Here is a 20376-nt window from a genome sequence, read left to right as displayed (position 1 = left end):
TTGTAGTTGTTGTTGGGATTGCGCTTGTTGTTGTTGCGATTGATGTTGCGGTTGTTGGGATAGTTGTTGCGATTGTGGTTGTGATTGTTGTTGTTGTTGTATTGGTAACTCTTGTCACTGTTTTCCTCCAACTTTCTCTTGACTTGTTTCGTGTTGGCCTCTTCGGCCGTCTGTTCTTTAATCCTTCCCTTAATCTGATTTATGAGTTTGTGAGCCATTCGACTTGCCTTTTGTATGGAGGTGGGCTCGTGTGAACTCACATCTTCTTGAATCCTTTCTGATAACCCTTTTACAAATGCATCAATCTTCTCCTCTTCATCTTTGAACGCTCTTGGACACAATAGGCTCAACTCTGTGAATCGTCGTTCGTACGTGGTGATGTCGAAACCTTGCGTTCGTAATCCTCTAAGCTCTAACTTAAGCTTATTGACCTCATTTCTGGGACGATACTGCTCGTTCATTAAGTGCTTGAATGCTGACCACGGTAGTGCGTAAGCAGCATCTTGTCCCACCTGCTCGAGATAGGTGTTCCACCATGTTAACGCAGTACTTGTGAAGGTATGCGTAGCGTACTTTACTTTGTCTTCTTCAGTACATTTACTTATGGTAAACACCGATTCAACCTTTTCAGTCCACCGTTTTAATCCGATTGGACCCCCGGTTCCATCGAATTCCAAAGGTTTACAGGCAGTGAATTCTTTGTAGGAGCATCCTACCCGATTTCTTGTGGAATTAGTTCCACTGCTAGAACCAGAGTTATTGTTGTTATTTTGCATTGCGGCCTGCACTGCGGCTATGTTCGCAGCAAGGAAAACACGGAAGTCTTCCTCACTCATGTTCAAGTTCTGACGAGTCGTCGGTGCCATTTCCTTCAAAAATAGCCAAAAGAATTGAGTTAATCATATAGAATTTAAGAGTAGTCAATAGTATTTCGTAGCATAATATGAACTCTTTTATAAAAGCTTTTTCTTCATATTATCGTTTTATAAATTTTAATTCGGGTAATACGTACCCGTTAAGTTCATACTTAGTAGCTACTATACAATTCAACTACTACGATTCTATATGAAAAACTAAATACAATAATATTTCGCGTTCAAAATTTTATACAATATTTTTACAAATTTACAATACCGCTATTTTACATATAGCATGAAATATAGCACATAATAACTTTGATACAAAACGGTTGTGACAACAATCCTAGTTAATACGCAAGTCGTTCAGCAAAGGCAATAAAAACACGTAATTCATAAGTCCAGAAACAAGTCATGCATTCTGGTTTTACTAAGACTACTTCCCATCCTTGGTCTTGTGGAACATAACAGTTGTGGCCGTTGATAAGATAGCATGTTGTAACGTCGTCAAAGGGACGAGGGTTTCGTAATGCCCAACAGCCCGGTAACAATCTAAAAAACTTGTTTCTTACCCCAACTACTGAATCCGTCACTTGTGGGAAGGTTTTATTTAAAAGTTGTAATCCGATGTTCTTTTTCTCACTTTGGTGAGAAGCGAACATCACTAACCCGTAAGCATAACATGCTTCTTTATGTTGCATGTTAGAAGCTCTTTCTAACTCACGAAGTCCTACGTTGGGATATGTTGAGTCAAAATAGTTTCTTAACCCGTAGCGTAAAATTGCATTTGGGTTTTCCGCATTTAAAGCTTTAAAGAAAACACGACGTAACTTACGGTGTCCTCAATGTGATATACCCCATCTTTCTAATGAAATTATTTTATAAACTAAGGCATGCCTGGAACGTTCTTCAAATGTTCTACAAACTAATTTTGCCGTAAATAATTGTGCCGACGAATTCTGACCGACTTTAGACAAGATTTCATCAATCATGTCCCCGAGTAGGTCTTCTAAATTTTTTTGGTTGTCTATCCTTAACGTCCATTGTGTTTTTATACTGTAAAACAGACGAGAATTAGATTCGTAAAAGATAATAATACAAGCAATTTTCACATACAACAAGAAAAGTACAAGCACACTTATTTTACATATTTTACACCTCATGATTACAACTCTTTATTCCGACTCACTAGTTTCTTCCTCTTCGGACCTGTTCGTTTTGCTAATTTTCTAGGGATATATGATGTTCCTCTAATACGATCCGTTGTTTTCACAAATGGTTTAGAAAAACCTGGTGGCTTAGAGGTTCCCGGGTTATTATTACAACTTAAGAAATACAGGTGTTGACGATACTTATAAAGTTCATCGGGGTTGGAATCAGGTTTCTCTATTTTGATGCCCTTTCCCTTATTATTTTCTTTTGCTTTTTCAAATTGGGTCGAGGTAATTTCTATAACATCATCGGAATCCTCATCGGGATCCGATTCATTGGAAAATTGGTAATCTTCCCAATATTTTACTTCCTCGGCGGAAACACCATTGACCATTATTAATTTTGGTCCATTAGTTGAGAATTTTCTTTTATTTGTCTGTTTTTTAGTGGTTCCTAAAATTTCCCCCTCCGGAACCTCTTCCTCCGGTTCCTCTTCTCCGGTTCCTCCTCTTCCGGTTCCTCTTCTTCCGGTTCCTCTTCGGGAATTTGTGAATCTTCCCAAAATATATTCGACTCTTCATTATTATTAGGTGAGTCGATGGGATTTGTACTAGAGGTAGACATCTATCACACATTATCAAATACGTTAAGAGATTAATATATCACATAATATTTACATGTTAAATATATATAGTTTTCAACAAAAAGTGTTAAGCAATCGTTTTTAAAGAAAAATATACGGTCGAAGTCCAGACTCACTAATGCATCCTACATACTCGATAAGACACACTAATGTAAATTTCTGGTTCTCTAAGACCAACGCTCGGATACCAACTGAAATGTCCCGTTCATATCGATTTATAAACGTTCCATATTAATTGATTTCGTTGCGAGGTTTTGACCTCTATATGAGACGTTTTTCAAAGACTGCATTCGATTTTAAAACAAACCATAACCTTTATTTTATCAATAAAGGTTTAAAATATTACGACGATTATCAAATAATGATAATCTAAAATATAGCGTTTTCACACGATTATTACATAATGGTTTACAATAATATTACACATCAATTTAAGTCTTCGAATGCAGTTTTTAAACAATATTATACAAGCATGCAGACTCCAACTCTTGTTCATAAATTAGCATGCAACAGCGGAAGCTCTTAATAATCACCTGAGAATAAACATGCTTTAAACGTCAATAAAAATGTTGGTGAGTTATAGGTTTAACCTATATATTTATCAAATCGTAAGAATAGACCACAAGATTTCATATTTCCATTTCTCATAAACAACATGCAATCTGCATAAAAATCATTCATATGATGAACACCTGGTAACCGACCTTAACATGATGCATATAGAATATCCCCATCATTCTGGGACTCTCATCGGACATGATAAATCGAAGTACTAAAGCATCCGTAACTCGGATGAGGCTTGTTGGACCAAATAGATCTATCTTTAGGATTCGCGACAATTGTTGCCAACTATAATAAACACCAATTCTTAGGCTACCAAGTTAAAAAGGGGCATATTCGGTTCGATAATTCAACATAGAATGTAATTTTGATCACTTGTGTCTATTTTGTAAAACATTTATAAAACTGCATGTATTCTCATCCCAAAAATAATAGATTTTAAAAATGGGAATATAACTCACTTTCACAGATTTTCCTTCGTTGGAAATAAGACTTGGCCACTGGTCGATTCACGAACCTATAACAAATATGTACATATATATATCAAAGTATGATTTAAATATATTCACAATATTTTTTATTACATTTTTATGATTTAAGTTTGTTAAGTTAGCAGTCCTCGTTAGTAACCTACAACTAGTTGTCCACAGTTAGATGTGCTGAAATAAATCAATATATATTATCTCGAATCAATCCACGACCCAGTGTATACAAGTCTCAGGCTAGATCACAACTCAAAGTATATATATTATTTTGGAATCAACCTCAACCCTGTATAGCTAACTCAAACATTACTGCATATAGAGTGTCTATGGTTGTTCCGAAATATATATATAGATGGGTCGATATGATATGTCAAAACATTGCATACGTGTCTATGGTATCCCAAGATTACATAATATGTATAATACAATATAAATTAGTTAGGATATGTTTAGTCTAGATTTGTTACAAAATTTTCGTAGCTAAAACTAGCAATTTTATCCAATTTTGTTTTACCCGTCATTTCTTCGTTTCAAATCCGTTTTGAGTGATTCAAGTTGCTATGGTTTCATAATGAACTGAAATTTATGAAACTAAATAGAAAAAGTATAAGTTTATAGTCGAAAATACAGGTTACATGTCATTTTTTAAAGAGGTAGTCATTTCCTTCGAAAGAACGACATCTTGATGACCATTTTGAAAAACATACTTCCACTTTGTGTTTAACCATGATTTTTGGATATAGTATCATGTTCATATGTAATATTATTTTTCCAGAAAACAAACTTCCAATTCAAAGATTAAGATAGTTTTTTATTTTTCTAACCCAAAACAGCCCCCGGTTTCACTACGACGGCGTATGTCCGGTTTTACGGTGTTCTTCGTATTTTCAGGTTTTAAATCATTAAGTTAGCATATCATATAGATATAGAACATGTGTTTAGTTGATTTTAAAAGTCAAGTTAGAAGGATTAACTTTGTTTGCGAACAAGTTTAGAATTAACTAAACTATGTTCTAGTGATTACAAGTTTAAATCTTCGAATAAGATAGCTTTATATGTATGAATCGAATGATGTTATGAACATCATTACTACCTCAAGTTTTGTGAATAAACCTAATGGAAAAGAGAAAAATAGATCTAGCTTCAAAGGATCCTTGGATGGCTTGAAAGTTCTTGAAGTAGAATCATGACACCAAAACAAGTTCAAGTAAGATTTCCACTCGAAATAAGATTGTTATAGTTATAGAAATTGAATCAAAGTTTGAGTATGAGTATTACCTTGAATTAGAAAGATATCTTACTGTAAATAAGAAAGATTTCTTGAAATTGGATGATCACTTGAAATGGATTTGCAAGATTGAAAGTAAGCTAGCAAGTTTGAAAGATTTCTTGAAGTGTTCTTGAATGGTTGTTTTTATAATGATTAAAGCTTGTAATTGAAGCTAAAAAATGGTGAAAATGCTTGGAGATGATCAAGTATGATGTTAGGAATATTTTGAGAGAGAATTTGGAGTGTAAGTATGAGAAAATGGAATGGAAAAATGAGGTGAAATTATAAAAACGGGATTACTTGTTATAAAGAAAAAAAGATCCTTAAGTTTGTTTTTAGCTCATTAGTCATACAAGTTGTTAAATAATGGTTCCACATGTTTTTGACTCTAAGATGGCTGCTAAGAATGAATGATTAAAGGTGTATATACCAATAGTAAATACATCTAGAAGCTGTGTATTGTACGAGTACGAATACGGGTACATACGCGTAGAATTGTTGATGAAAATGAATGAGAATGTAGTTGTGAGCATTTTTGCTAAGTAGAAGTACTTTGATATGTGTCTTGAAGTCTTTCAAAAGTGTACTAATACATATTAATACACTACATGTATATACATTTTAACTGAGTCGTTAAGTCACCGTTAGTCGTTACATGTAAGTGTTGTTTTGAAACCTTTAAGTTAACGATTTTGTTAAATGTAATTAATCCATTGTTATAATACTTAAATAAGATGTTAAATTGTTATGTTATCATAATAACATGGTGTATAAATATATCTTAACATCATATATATATATATATATATATATTAAAATACTATTACAACGATAATCGTTACATATATGTCTCGTTTCGAAATCCTTAAGTTAGTAGTCTTGTTTTTACATATGTAGTTCATTGTTAACACACTTAATGATTTACTTAATTATCATTTTATCATGTTAAATATAGTGTAACAATATATTAATATGATACATATGTATTTAGTAAGACGTTGTTATAACGATAATCGTTATATATATCATTTTCGAGTTTCTTAAATCAATAATCTCATTTGTTTGTATATAACTCATTGTTAACATATTTATGGAGATACTTACTTATCATAATCTCATGTTAACCATATATATATCCATTTATATAACAGCATGTAGTTTTTACAAGTTTTTAATGTTCGTGAATCGCCAGTCAACTTGGGTGGTCAATTGTCTATATGAAACTCATTTCAAATAATCAAGTCTTAACAAGTTTGATTGCTTATTATGTTGGAAACATTTAATCATGTAAATATCAATCTCATTTAATATATATAAACATGAAAAAGTTCGGTTACTACAGGTATTAAATGGTGATATAAATAATATTTTTAAATCAATAAAAAATTAAAAAAAACCAAGTGACACCGTCACTTTTGTTGTTTCTTTCTAAGAAACGCCAAAGTGACACCACAAAGTAATGTCTTGTTACAGCAAAAAAATGACGCTACTTTGGTCCATGTCAGCAAGTGACGGGGTCACTTGGATCCGTTACAAATGGTCTAACGGCTACGTTTAGCATTGTCATTTTACAAAATAAAGTCGTAAAATTTAGAAAGACTATACGAGCAGCACGACGTCGTCTCCAGCTATATTTGTTCCCAGCGTCATCTTCACCAATTCGATTGGGGAGATGATATCTCCAAATTCAGTTTTGATAGATCCACATATATTTGGTGCTTTCTTCCTAAAATATCCTCATAAAAATTCTAACATCAAAATCGGTATAGCTATCATTCAAGGGTATTTTAGTACTTTTAGTTGGATTTATAAAAAATGCATTTGGATATATCACTCCCATTGGATTGAACAAATCATAAAACGGGCGTTCCATCATTTCAAACCCTGCGATCTACTTTAGTTTATTAATTTAGAACCCATGGATTCTCTAAATTATCGTGTCTTGTATTTCATTTTGCTTATTTCCTCATCAATTTTCTGCCAACAAGCTAGGGTTTGTATACATATACATCTTATATACGCGATCATTATTATCATTCAATCATATTTTTTTAATTTTAATTGTGATCGCTGATTTACAATCATTTGTTTTGGATTCAGGCCGATGGAACCGGTTCGGTTTTGTTTCTCGATAGCTCGATTCACCAATATCTCCGATCTCCCTCATCCGAGGTAACTTCATTCACAATTGTTGTATACTTTCATTATTGTATTGATTGTCAGTCAATTTGTTATCTTCAATTGTGATTACTATCTTATATCTTATTTTGCACTTACATGCGCTGTTTTCGAATTACTTGATGACACTGAATGGGGGATTCTGTTTTTGGTCACTGTAAGTACACATTTGCTGACTGGTCATTAGATGTGCTTAATCGTTACTTAGTATCTAAAACTATGTGAGCTGAGAATTGGATGGAAGTTTATTAGGGGCAAATTGTTTGAAGTTCATAGTAGATACTGAGTTCACTTCCAGTTGTCATCTTTTTAGGGTTTACCTAGACTAGCATATGGTTCATGTTTTCCGTTAATGTTAGTCACTAGTATAATGTTCACATGCTAGGTGGATAATTGTCCAACTTTGAATATTTGACTTGGCTGTCATACAAAATCAACATTAGGGTAGTATCCTTTTGGCTTATTCATAGGCATATACTGTTCCTGTGATTTATAAACTCGTTTTATTAGTATTTTGCAACTTTGTCTCCTATTTTGTTTCACCATAAAGGGCTTGACACTTTACTAGTAGAAGTAATTGTGAGAGAATTATCGGATACCCATTTTTACTGTTCTTACTTTAGAGGGTAAATGAGAGTAAATCGTTGTGGTTGCGTCTGCAGCCTGAATCATTGTTAATTCCGGACGTTGGTGCTGCTATCTCAATCCTGCTTGGTTTTGCACCTCCTACTGCACTTTCTTATGAAAGCTCAAAGAAGGTGATGATCGTTACCTATTCCTTTCTGGACTTGTGCTTCTAATGCATAAATGTTTCCGTGCAGTTTTAAATTATTTTCTTTTTTATCTTGCAGTTGAATGAGGTGATCATTCCTAATCCGTTTGATAGGCCTCGTGCTGTTTTCATGCTAGAGATTGACGGAATTGAAGGTGTCTAACACTCTTCATGTAACGTTTTATAAAATGCTTTTGAATCTATCTAAATGTTTCAGTTTGTCATTTAAATGCAGACATGCAACGTGGAGTAGGACTAGACAACGATGTTTTTAGTAAGGCTCTAAAGAGTAGAGTTTCTGAAGGTCAGAATGATGTCAGTATTCAACTTTCAGGTATAACATTTCGTTTTCTTTTGTGTAATTCAGAATTCTATTTCTAATTTTATATGGACAAAGAAACCGAAATTTATTCATGGTTGAAACTTGTAGATGAAGAGGAGGTATCACTTATCTCGTTGAATGAACACGTGCCTTCATATTCGGAATGGACCAACCAGGATTTAATTGATTTTGTTAGTATTCATTTATCATTCACATATGGTAGACTCCAGTTTGGTTCACTCTTTCGGTTTCTTGTGCTAAATTATATCGTTCATCAATTCAGGCTGCTTGGTTGGGTGGATCATATGTTAGTAACGCACGGGATTCATTCAGTGGAGAGCTGATTGTACCCTTGGCAAATGGTGTTCAATTAAAACTTGATATGTCAAAGGTTTTATTTTATTCTTTTCAACCAGAATGGTTTCTAGTTTATTTTTCAATAGGTACGTGCTATATTCTCTCTTGTAGTTTTGATTATCAATTTTTGTACTCGTGCAGAAAGCAGATAGAGAGTTTACAACAAGCCTTATCTCTCTCGTATACAATGTTCAGAGGGCTGTGCAAATGCATGGAGATTTATCGGGAAGTACAAATAGTCCAGCAGAGTTGATCAAAGGAAGATTTGACGGTGTAAAGGTGACACTATGTTTTGTTCTTTAAATTTATAAGTCGTTGCTATTTTGTACTCATTAGGACAATTATAAATTTTATATGTTTCAGGCTTTGCAAGAACAATATGGAACGGATGAAATTGTCCAGCAAGGTGTTGAACTATTGTTGACTTCATTATCCAAGATATATGATGCTCTGCAAACAGCTTACAAAGGTACTATTCTAGATCAAGCTACTATTTTGATATGCTTGATTGTTCTCTATTTTGTGCAGTGCTTTTCATTCCACTAAAAAATAACACTATCACTTTTGTGATAAGTTATATTATCCATTTATGACCTGAAATGTAGCTTTTATGAGACCATAATTTTCCTGAGAAAGAATTAAAAGGAACAAACTTGATATATTAGTCCGAGCTGTATTATATCCTTGATTTATCTTAGAAGTTGCAATTCTAATTAATTTGCTTATGAATAAAACTGTTTTGCAAAATTTGAAACAGGTTGACCAGCCTGGTATATATTTCAATGTATAAAACCTAATGAATAGTTTTATACAAAGTATTAGATTGTTTATCAAAAAAAAGTAGCTTTTTAAATGTATTTGATTAGATATTTAAGAACTTTGGACAAAAGTGTTTCATGGCTACCAAACCAGACCCACACAAAGCTGTCTGATTAATCTGTTACCCTTCCAGCCCATTATGCCACCTGCACTGCATCTGCATTTTGATTTTTTTTTGTTTGTCTAGCCTCCTTTTATTCAAACTATGGTTGAAACTAAATGCATCTTTCGTTACTCTATATAAGTATCTGCTTTTTTGTGTCATTTTGCAGGTGAAATTGTTGGAGTTATCCTTCTTAGTGGATCAGACAATAAAGAATCAGAGACAATGTTGACTCTGAACTTCGGTTCAAGGCCATCTTCTCGATGGTTAGAGGAGACCAAGGGGGGTATGCCTGACTCAACCAGGATTGCAGAAGTTGTGTTGGTTAGACGAACCCTTGCTTGGTTATCCGGATTCATTCTTATAATTGCCACACTCCTTGGAGTAAGTCGTTCTTTCATTTGCTCAAATTCATTTTGTTAAAGATACATTGCTTCATTAAATCACCCTGAAATATGTTGTCCTCATATATCATCTACTACTCAAAGATTGAGATTAAAGTATGGGGGATGTTGAGTGGGTTGGATACACTTCTAATGATATTTGCTCCGTAAACTTGTGTTTTTTGCAGATACACTTCCTAATGAACATGCCCCTCACAAAGGACACCCTTCTGTATTCTAATGTTAAGCTCGACTAATAAGTCGATTTACCATCCGCCAGAAGAGGAACCATCTTCTGATTCATATTTTTCCTTTAGACGATCATTCTCTATTAGCTGCTTTTATACGTTGAACTCATCTCATTATGTTGCTTGATTCATCACGTGTTTGAGGCTTGATGACTAGAGGGTACATAGCAAATAGCAACCATTCATATTTCTGTATTTGTAACGGTGGGGAGGTAAGAAAGACGGATATCTGTGTATTTGTTATGCGGTGGAGGTTGTGAAGAAGCCTGTCTATGCAGTTCTGAAATAAGATGTTTAGATTTTTGAATAAATGTCATTGGAGAGCAATTATGTAACTCTTGTTGGTTTATTGTTAAACTTGAAATGTTGTTATTTTGAAGGCCAGAATATCTCAATACCCTTTAGCAGGAAGTAGTTATTTCAGTTTAATTTATAAACTATAGATGATACTTATACTTTATCAGTTAAAATTACTGTATACAATGTGCCTTAAAATAGTTTTGTTGTAACCTAAATATTCGTACAATTCAATAAAATGTAAGCCTTTTCAGTCTACTTAATACTAATTTATCCAAAGAATTTGTCCGGTTGAAAAACCACTTTACTCCATTAATAATCAGATAAGCAGTAAAAAATTGAATCTTAAAAAATACCACCTCACATGCGCATTTTAGTAAACGTAGCATTCGGTGCACATTAGCTTCCCACCCCATCCAGAACAATCGTATATCTGTCGTGTGGCTTTAAACTCATCACCTATATATCCAAAAAAAAAAAAACTAACAAAAATAATCATATATCTGTCTGCAATTAACTTGTGTAAGTTTCTTCAAAAGCTCATATGTCATCTTCTATTCCATTAATAAGCTTCAACACTCTTCAACATTCATGGCACAAATCATCACCTTCACACTTCAATAACAGTATATTCACATTCACAAAACACAATTCTATCTCCCTTTCAAAATCTCACATTTGCTTCACATTTAATCCCAACAGTTCGAATTACGATCGAGAAGAGACTCGATGGCTACGAGAAGAACAACGGTGGTTACGAGAAGAGCAACGGTGGATACGAGAACAACAAAGGTGGGAGAACGAAAGAGAATTACTTTTAAATCAGATTAATGATTTAAAACAACAACTTGATGAAATAAGACATGAGATGGATAATAGTAATAACAATAATTCTGTTACGAATGTAACGAATTTGTTACATGTGTTGAAGAAAGAAGTGAGTCAAATTGGTGAGAGAGGATCGAGTGCTTCACCATTGGTTGTTGAAGCTGCTGCGATTGAGGAAGTTGCGGCTGCAGTTGAGGATATTGAAGAGGTTGTTAAGGAAGTGGTTACGGTTTCCGAAGAAATAAAGGCTGATAATAAAGTGAAAAAGAAAAAGAAGAATGTGACAATGTTGAGAGTTGGATCAGAAGGTGATCAGGTTCAAATGCTGCAGGTTTGTTTGATTATATAGTTATTCTCAATGAATGAATATTAATAACATTGAACTTGTGGGCATAGCTCTACGATTCCCCCATGTACTTTGCGTCATGGGATAGGGGAGGTCATGGGTTCGATCCTTAGGGATGACATGATTTTCTTTAAACCAATTGAACATCAATAATGGTGGTATATATTGACCTTATAGGGAGGTTTTACCGGATTCGTTCACAGACCTCTATCCGGACCACTACCCGAATGGATGTGTTCTCGGGTACCGTCGACCGGGTTCGGGTTTCCGCCCGAACGTGTGTGTTACGTGCAAATGATGAGGGTCGTTGAAATAAATGATCTAGTGATCCCAAAAAATCGCCGTTCAAAAATAAAAAACTTTCATTGATATTTTCTTTTACTATTTCTCGATTTGTCCGTGTCATCCTTGTGTAGTGGCCATGCTAATATTTTCCATACTGTTCTAATTTATCGGATGTCCCCCGAAAGGACTAATAACATTGATATTAATATCTAATATTATCAATACTCTGTATCAATTATTCAATATTAATAATAGGATTATTCAAATGATGGGCCTACCGTTAACATGCATAAAAAACTTGTAAAAGCCAATAACTGTCACATAAAAGTCAAATTTAACCGCTAGGTACAACCTATTTTGTGCACACTATCGACATCCTTAGGGTTGTCATTAATTTTTTTTTTTTAATAATATTGATACTTTTGAGTTGATTAACGATCATAGATGACCCGATGGGTGGCTTCCTGATATCCTGACAAGGTGTCAGGTTCAAACTTCACTACCAAAACATAGAAATTTTTCTACATGCAAGTCATCTCGAGGCTTCAAACGCATCCAAGCAATTGTTATCCGATTGAAGCATAGAAATAGATTCGTGTCGCCAACTTGCTGAAAGCACAAATGAAATGGCCAATCATGAGTTGGCCATGGAAAGGTCAAAGACGGTCATGGGATAACCCGGATAGACCGCATACATCTCTTTGATAGCCTGAACAGGAAAACCTTTTTCACTTATACTTTTGATTTTATTTGATTGTTATTGACAATTGACAATTAGATTTGACTAATCTATTGATAGGAGGCATTGCTAAAAGAAGGATTTTATTGTGGTGAGGAAGACGAAGAATTCTCTAGCTTCTCAACTGGTACCGAAAGAGCAGTTAAAACATGGCAGGTGAGCTGCTAACTTTTTATTTGTATGTTTATTTTTTTTACCGACAATGGGGGCAAGGGGTGAGTTTGTGTTCTTTACTGACTCTGTAGATGACATATATTATTTCTTACACGCGTGTTGTTGTTGTTGATATATTATTAAGTTTATTACTTGTGTGATTTGTGCTTTCTAGTCTTCCATAGGTGTGCCTGAAACTGGAGTGATGACGGTTGAACTTCTTGAAAGATTAATTGGGGATGAACAAGAAGAGACTTCTGGATCCAAGGTAAAAGCAGATCTTGAAAAGTGGTGGCCAAATGGGTTGGTCACAAGCGGGTTGGGCATCCGGTCAGAACCTGTAAATGTTTGCACGGGTAAAATGGGTTCTGCTATATTCCCTATGTATAATAATGTGTTAAATTAAATCTACTTTAATGAAGAAGATTAGAAAGTTTTTCATGCATTTATACACATTGAAAGACATTTACCCCGATTAACCCACTAAACTCATTTGACCAGCTTCCTTTATGAGCCAACTCTCGAGCTTGATCCATTTGATCTGTTGACCAAACACAAATTGGGTCAAAATCGCCACCTCTAAGAAATACCTTAAAGGCTAATGTGATGTTTTTTTTGATGTTTTAGGAGGAAGGAAATGGAGTTGCTGCAACTTCTGTAACAAAAATACCAGATATTCCTTCTGAAACTGTGAATGAAGATCCAAAAGCTTATGTGTCTGATAATCGAGTCTTTCTTCTTGGTGAAAATAGATACGAAGACTCCTCCAGACTGAAAAATCGAAATAGTCAAAATCAAACGGATAGCAAAGGCGTTGTGACAACAAAGTGTATTACATGTCGTGGGGAAGGCCGATTATTGTGCTTAGGTGCGGGTTCTTTATTCCTGTTCTCTAACATATGTTAAACTTACAACGGTTGTGTCCAATTCGATTGATTGTCATTGAATCAAAATCAAGATTAGTCTTATTGCAACTTCATATTGTTAAGTAATCACTTTAAACAGACATGTAAAGAACCCTTCACTAATGTCATTGAGTGTTTACTTGTTTACTGATGATCATCTAACAAGCCATTTTGATTTGTTGCAGAATGCGATGGAACTGGTGAGCCAAACATAGAACCACAGGTTAGCATACTTCGAATGTTACCGATTATTATAATAATTAGAATCTTTAAATTAAAATCATAATATTATAATAAATAATAAAGTCCTGCTGAAATAACAAGTAAAAATAAACTTGCCTCTTAGATTCAATCCTGGGAAGAAACTTTCTCCATGTTTTTATCACAATTTTAGCAACATTTATTTTCCATATTTTCACCAATCATGGCAACATAGTATACATAAGTACATCTTCTATTTTCTCAATTTATTTAGTCAATTTAATGTATGCCAAGTTTTTCTTCTTTGGTACTGTTTTATGGTCATCTATCTTAGTAGTCTTTAAAGGTTACATCTTGTGTTTTGGTGCAGTTTTTGGAATGGGTAGGTGAAGAGACGAAATGTCCATATTGTGAAGGGCATGGTCATATAAACTGCGACGTGTGTCAAGGAACTGGAGTAGGAGTCACTATCACACGACTCTCTCATACTTGATCATTAACAGTTGATTTTGGTGTATCATACATATACGTAGAAGCAACATACTATATTGATATATAGCTTGCCTATATGAGACAAAATCAGCATACTTTTTATTTTCTTTTTCACTATAGTTGTTATTGTTATTGTTTTATTCGAAGAGATTGAAGATTTTTACTACGCGGTTTAATCATATATTTTCATCATTATTTTCGACCATTTTCCTCATTTCCTGGTCTGTTGCTAGTGAGTTTAAACACGAGATATAAGAATATGAGAACATCAAACAATATATCTTTTGATTGACAGTTTCACGTAAACCATAATACTCCAAAAACTGAAGTGGATAAAACAGATCAACTCATACATAATGTGGCAAGAAGATCAATCCACGGTGTTTACGTGTAGCTGAAGGACTAAATTAAACGTTATCCAGTAACTGAAGGATTAAATTAAACGTTATCCAGTAGCTGAAGGATTAAATTAAACGTTATCAACTAGTTAAAGGACTAAATTAAACTATACTCAATAGTTCAGGGACTATTTTATAACTTAATAGCTTTCTGGAAGGCTGACGTTACTTTGATGAACTCAAATCAAATAATCAATTCTGTTAACACTGACCGGCCGCGTTGACTAACTTACAACTCGATCGTTTAACAGACAAGCAAAGCCCCAAAATTCCCATTTTTGCTACTTGTTGGTACCAAAATATCGCGCGCGTAATCACAACAAACCCTAGTAAGTGTAAGCTCTGTTTCGTGATCAATTAGTTTAATCTTATTTGTATTGTTAGCACTTGATTATGATTCTGTATTTCCTGATTTACTCTATGCTTGTAATTTGATGACAAGATTATGATACTGTAGTTCCTTAGTTCAGGCAAAAATAAAAAATTGAATAAATAGTTAAATTTAGTGAATTCGAGTAACTGAATATGAAATCTAACTTGAGAGAAAATTGTAGAGCTGATATTATTATTATTGAAAATGAAAATCGAAATATAGAAAATGAATTACAGTTACTGACTAGCTAATATAAAATATTTGTAACTAACTCTAGACTCTAGTTACCTACTTGCTTGATATTCGAACGAAACTCTGTGCAAGTTGTATTTGTATTATTTAGCGGTATTGGATGCTACTTTCTGTAAGCTGTATGCGTTATAAGGTTTCAAATAGGGGTTTATACCTTGTTTTGGCATCGTTATTGGTGGCTTAAGTAGTGATTGCATGATCGCTTCTAATGTCTACTTTATTAATAAGGATGTCAAATTTTTCCTGATATTACTGACTGTCGGATTTGGTTTTTATATGTTTTCAGTTCGATAAGAAGTTTGAAATATGGATCCGGTAGATGCGGAGATCGCTAAGACTCAGGAGGAAAGGAAGATCATGGAGGCAGCGCTAGCGCCCAACTCTATTACTTTCGATACTGAACTTTATGATGGAAACAACCGATTTCAGGATTATAACAGAGAAATTCCTGCTAATGATGATGAGGAAAATGTTGATGCTATGGATAATGAAGTTGCTAGGAAATTAGCTTCTTACACTGCACCAAGGTCTCTATTGAACGATATGCCTCGTGGTGCTGATGATGAGTCTTTGGGGTTAAAGAAGTCTCAAAGGATTATTGACCGAGAGGATGATTACAGGAGGAGGAGGTTAAATCAGGTTATCTCACCAGAAAGACATGATGCTTTTGCAAACGGTGACAAGACACCTAAACCTGAAACGAGGACGTATGCTGATGTTATGAGGGAAGCAGTTTTGAAAAGAGAGAAAGAAGAGACTTTGAAGGTGATTGCTAGAAGGAAAAAGGAAGAAGAAGAAGATAATAAAGCCGCTGGTAAAGATAAGGAACCGGTAGCTTCACAGCCGGCTCAAAAACGGAGGAACCGATGGGATCAGTCTCAGGATAATGATGCAAAGAAAGCGAAAACTGGTTCTGGTTCGGATTGGGATATGCCGGATTCGACTCCAGGAATCGGAAGATGGGATGCTACCCCGACACCCGGGAGAATCGGCGATGCAACTCCTTCATTGTCTAAGAAAAACAGGTGGGACGAAACTCCGACACCTGGTCGGTTGGCTGATTCTGATGCTACGCCAGCTGGCGGAGTTACACCGAGTGCTACTCCAGCTGGAATGGCGTGGGACGCTACGCCAAAGTTATCGGGCATGGCTACCCCGACCCCAAAACGTCAAAAGTCAAGGTGGGACGAGACACCGGCAACCATGGGAAGTGTTACACCAGGTGGTGCGACACCTGGCGCTGCATATACACCTGGTGTCACCCCTGTTGGTGGGGTTGAACTTGCGACTCCAACCCCGGGAGCAATAAATATGCGTGGTGCGATAACACCCGAGCAGTATAATTTGTTGAGATGGGAGAAAGATATTGAAGACAGGAATAGACCATTAACGGATGAAGAATTAGACGCGATGTTTCCTCAAGAAGGTTATAAGATTCTTGAACCTCCTGCTTCTTACGTTCCTATTAGAACTCCTGCACGGAAGCTTCTTGCTACACCGACTCCTTTAGGAACACCTCTGTATTCTATTCCTGAAGAAAATAGGGGTCAACAGTTTGATGTTCCAAAAGAGATGCCAGGTGGATTACCGTTTATGAAGCCAGAAGATTACCAATACTTTGGTGCCTTGTTGAACGAGGAAGAGGAAGAAGAGTTGTCTCCAGACGAGCAAAAAGAGCGAAAAATTATGAAACTTTTGCTCAAGGTTAAGAATGGTACTCCTCCACAGAGGAAAACAGCTTTGAGACAACTCACTGATAAGGCTCGTGAACTTGGTGCTGGGCCTTTATTCAATCGTATTCTTCCTTTGCTTATGCAGCCTACTTTGGAGGATCAGGAAAGACACTTGTTGGTGAAAGTCATAGACAGGGTGCTTTACAAGTTAGATGAGCTCGTACGACCTTATGTCCACAAGATTCTGGTTGTGATAGAACCTCTGCTGATCGATGAAGACTATTATGCTCGTGTAGAGGGTCGGGAAATCATATCGAATCTCAGTAAGGCAGCTGGGTTAGCAACTATGATTGCTGCAATGCGTCCAGATATTGACAACATCGATGAATACGTGAGGAACACCACTGCTAGAGCTTTCAGCGTTGTCGCATCAGCACTTGGAATCCCAGCTTTGTTACCTTTCTTAAAAGCTGTGTGTCAAAGTAAGAAATCTTGGCAAGCTAGGCACACTGGTATAAAGATCGTTCAGCAAATTGCTATACTCATAGGCTGTGCAGTTCTTCCTCATTTAAGATCTCTTGTGGAGATTATAGAACATGGTCTCAACGATGAGAATCAAAAGGTAAGAACAATCACTGCCCTCTCATTGGCTGCGCTTGCCGAGGCTGCTGCTCCGTATGGTATCGAGAGCTTCGACTCGGTTCTCAAGCCTTTGTGGAAAGGTATTCGATCCCACCGAGGCAAGGTCTTGGCTGCTTTCTTGAAGGCAATCGGCTTTATTATCCCGCTGATGGATGCCATATATGCTAGCTACTATACAAAGGAAGTAATGGTTATACTGATCCGAGAATTTCAGTCTCCAGATGAAGAAATGAAGAAAATTGTGCTTAAAGTGGTGAAGCAGTGTGTGAGTACTGAAGGTGTTGAGGCTGATTACATTCGCAGTGATATCCTACCAGAATTTTTCAGAAACTTTTGGGTCAGAAGGATGGCTTTAGACCGTCGAAACTATAAACAGCTTGTTGAGACGACTGTCGAGATAGCAAACAAAGTTGGTGTTCCTGATATTGTGGCCCGAATAGTTGAAGACTTGAAAGACGAAAGCGAACCATATAGAAGAATGGTGATGGAAACAATCGAGAAAACTGTAGCAAATCTAGGTGCTTCTGATATCGATCCTCGTTTAGAAGAGCTTCTCATTGATGGTATTCTATACGCCTTCCAAGAACAAACTAGTGATGATGCCAATGTGATGCTCAATGGGTTTGGTGCAGTTGTTAACTCTCTTGGACTACGCGTTAAGCCATATCTTCCTCAAATTTGTGGTACTATAAAGTGGCGTCTAAACAATAAAAGTGCTAAGGTGAGACAACAAGCTGCAGATCTGATTTCAAGAATTGCAGTCGTGATGAAACAATGCCAGGAAGAACAACTCATGGGGCATCTCGGGGTTGTCTTGTACGAGTATCTAGGAGAAGAATATCCAGAAGTTTTGGGATCAATATTGGGTGCTCTTAAAGCAATTGTCAACGTTATTGGTATGACCAAAATGACACCTCCAATTAAAGACCTTCTCCCACGTTTAACCCCAATCTTGAAAAATCGTCACGAAAAGGTTCAAGAGAATTGTATTGACCTGGTGGGCCGTATTGCTGACCGTGGGGCAGAGTTTGTACCTGCACGTGAGTGGATGAGGATCTGCTTTGAGCTGCTCGAAATGCTTAAAGCCCACAAAAAAGGTATCCGTCGAGCTGCTGTTAACACATTTGGGTACATAGCAAAAGCTATTGGACCTCAAGATGTATTAGCGACCCTTTTAAACAATCTTAAGGTACAAGATCGACAGAATCGTGTTTGCACAACTGTCGCAATTGCAATCGTCGCAGAAACGTGTTCACCTTTCACTGTTTTACCGGCTTTAATGAACGAGTATCGTGTACCCGAGCTAAACGTGCAGAACGGTGTGTTGAAATCTTTATCGTTTCTTTTCGAGTACATTGGTGAGATGGGTAAGGATTACATTTATGCAGTAACTCCACTTCTTGAAGATGCTCTTATGGACCGGGACTTGGTTCATAGACAAACTGCAGCCTCTGCGGTTAAACATATGGCTCTTGGAGTGGCTGGTTTGGGCTGTGAGGATGCGTTGGTCCACTTACTAAATTATGTATGGCCTAACATATTTGAGACATCACCGCACGTTATAAATGCTGTGATGGAAGCCATTGAGGGGATGCGGGTGGCGTTGGGTGCAGCCATTGTGCTTAACTATTGTTTACAGGGTTTGTTTCATCCTGCTAGGAAGGTTAGGGAAGTGTACTGGAGAATTTATAACTCGTTGTACATCGGTGCACAAGATGCTCTTGTGTCTTCTTATCCTATGCTGGAAGATGATGGAGAAAATGTATACAGTAGACCTGAGTTGACCATGTTTGTCTAAGGTGCTCAATAAATATTGGAATAGAAGAAACATATAGCAGATAAAATTTCAATATTGTGTGTATATGTTTATGTAATGTATGTAGTGTATAATAATTTTATTATTATGTGTTTAAACTTTTTCATGTTAATGCTACCATTTTCCAGTTAATAATGGATCTTGGAGTTTATATGTGATAATAGCAACAATGTAGTTGCTTTCTAATTGTAGGTTTTCATGTGAACTTTTGTATCTTTTTTTTGTGTGTGTGTGTGTGTGTGTGTGTGTGTGTGTGTGTGTTTTCATGTATGATAGGTGCCAGCTGCCGGTTAAAAGGGGTGCAGGTGAATCAGTTTGGTACAGGGTGATTGTGTCGTAAATCGTAAGGTACAAGATAACGATAATTATATGCACTCAAAATTTTCAGTTATAACTCAAAATGAATCCATCAAGTTCTTTTATTATCTTAAGGCGGATTTAAATACTTTTTGGTGGTTACACTTCTCACTGCGTCATAACTAATACCCCCAAAAGTCCTGTTCACTATAAAATTCCGCACTTTAAACTTGTTAAAAATGATAATTAAATAATAATAAAATGTTTATTTAATTTCAGGGAAAAAAAATGGTGCAAACCTAAAGAGTAACAATATAAAATTGTATGTAACTATGTATATGTGTACCTACAGAAAAGCAATTAGAAATAGAGTAGTGCGTTAAGAAAACCTTGAACGTAAAAGCAGTCCATATCGACATGAGCAATGTAACGACCCCGACAAATCGTCAAGTGACGGCGTCGACTATGTGAGTCCCATTACCTGGTCATAAGTCTTTATGACAATGTTTGACCAAAATATGTCACCCTC

At 35.9% G+C, this 20376-nt stretch overlaps 3 protein-coding genes and 1 non-coding gene across 5 annotated transcripts; 3 read left to right on the top strand and 1 right to left on the bottom strand.

Moving 5' to 3' along the window:
• Positions 1-6809: 6809 nt before the first annotated feature.
• Positions 6810-10545, top strand: LOC139868894 (uncharacterized). The gene is made up of 11 exons (XM_071857234.1): positions 6810-6961; positions 7069-7140; positions 7809-7904; positions 7998-8073; positions 8154-8252; positions 8349-8431; positions 8524-8631; positions 8739-8876; positions 8961-9066; positions 9689-9903; positions 10091-10545. Exons 1-11 carry the CDS (start codon positions 6887-6889, stop codon positions 10157-10159), a joined length of 1137 nt encoding a protein of 378 aa, XP_071713335.1. The 5' UTR covers positions 6810-6886; the 3' UTR covers positions 10160-10545.
• Positions 10546-10929: 384 nt separating this feature from the next.
• On the top strand, positions 10930-14591 carry LOC139868890 (protein disulfide isomerase pTAC5, chloroplastic). The gene is made up of 6 exons (XM_071857228.1): positions 10930-11606; positions 12706-12801; positions 12974-13066; positions 13426-13666; positions 13889-13926; positions 14275-14591. The coding sequence occupies exons 1-6, from the start codon at positions 10992-10994 to the stop codon at positions 14395-14397; spliced, it is 1206 nt and encodes a 401-aa protein (XP_071713329.1). The 5' UTR covers positions 10930-10991; the 3' UTR covers positions 14398-14591.
• Positions 11992-12094, bottom strand: LOC139887496 (U6 spliceosomal RNA). Its single transcript, XR_011773318.1, has one exon. It is a non-coding gene; the product is annotated as a U6 spliceosomal RNA (small nuclear RNA).
• Positions 14592-14989: 398 nt separating the features above from the next.
• On the top strand, positions 14990-19760 carry LOC139886543 (uncharacterized). Of its 2 annotated transcripts, none has more exons than XM_071870381.1 (2): positions 14990-15123; positions 15706-19760. In XM_071870381.1, the coding sequence occupies exon 2, from the start codon at positions 15726-15728 to the stop codon at positions 19530-19532; it is 3807 nt and encodes a 1268-aa protein (XP_071726482.1). In that variant the 5' UTR covers positions 14990-15123; positions 15706-15725; the 3' UTR covers positions 19533-19760. The 2 variants fall into 2 exon arrangements, with proteins under 2 accessions (XP_071726482.1, XP_071726483.1); XM_071870382.1 differs by having other exon boundaries at positions 14990-15129.
• The last annotated feature ends 616 nt before the right edge of the window (positions 19761-20376 follow it).

The sequence above is a fragment of the Rutidosis leptorrhynchoides genome, chromosome 1, assembly GCF_046630445.1.
Source record: "Rutidosis leptorrhynchoides isolate AG116_Rl617_1_P2 chromosome 1, CSIRO_AGI_Rlap_v1, whole genome shotgun sequence".
Taxonomy (NCBI): domain Eukaryota; kingdom Viridiplantae; phylum Streptophyta; class Magnoliopsida; order Asterales; family Asteraceae; genus Rutidosis; species Rutidosis leptorrhynchoides.
Note: the sequence above shows the minus strand (reverse complement) of the source record. Positions and strands in the feature narration are given on the sequence as shown.

Coding starts and splice junctions, on each gene's coding strand:
- LOC139868894 (XM_071857234.1), top strand. CDS start 6,887: ATGGATTCTCTAAATTATCGTGTCTTGTATTTCATTTTGCTTATTTCC. Junction 7,905..7,997: donor CTTATGAAAGCTCAAAGAAG/GTGATGATCGTT, acceptor TTTATCTTGCAG/TTGAATGAGGTGATCATTCC. Junction 8,432..8,523: donor ACCAGGATTTAATTGATTTT/GTTAGTATTCAT, acceptor TCATCAATTCAG/GCTGCTTGGTTGGGTGGATC.
- LOC139868890 (XM_071857228.1), top strand. CDS start 10,992: ATGTCATCTTCTATTCCATTAATAAGCTTCAACACTCTTCAACATTCA. Junction 12,802..12,973: donor GAGCAGTTAAAACATGGCAG/GTGAGCTGCTAA, acceptor TGTGCTTTCTAG/TCTTCCATAGGTGTGCCTGA. Junction 13,667..13,888: donor AGGCCGATTATTGTGCTTAG/GTGCGGGTTCTT, acceptor GATTTGTTGCAG/AATGCGATGGAACTGGTGAG.
- LOC139886543 (XM_071870381.1), top strand. CDS start 15,726: ATGGATCCGGTAGATGCGGAGATCGCTAAGACTCAGGAGGAAAGGAAG.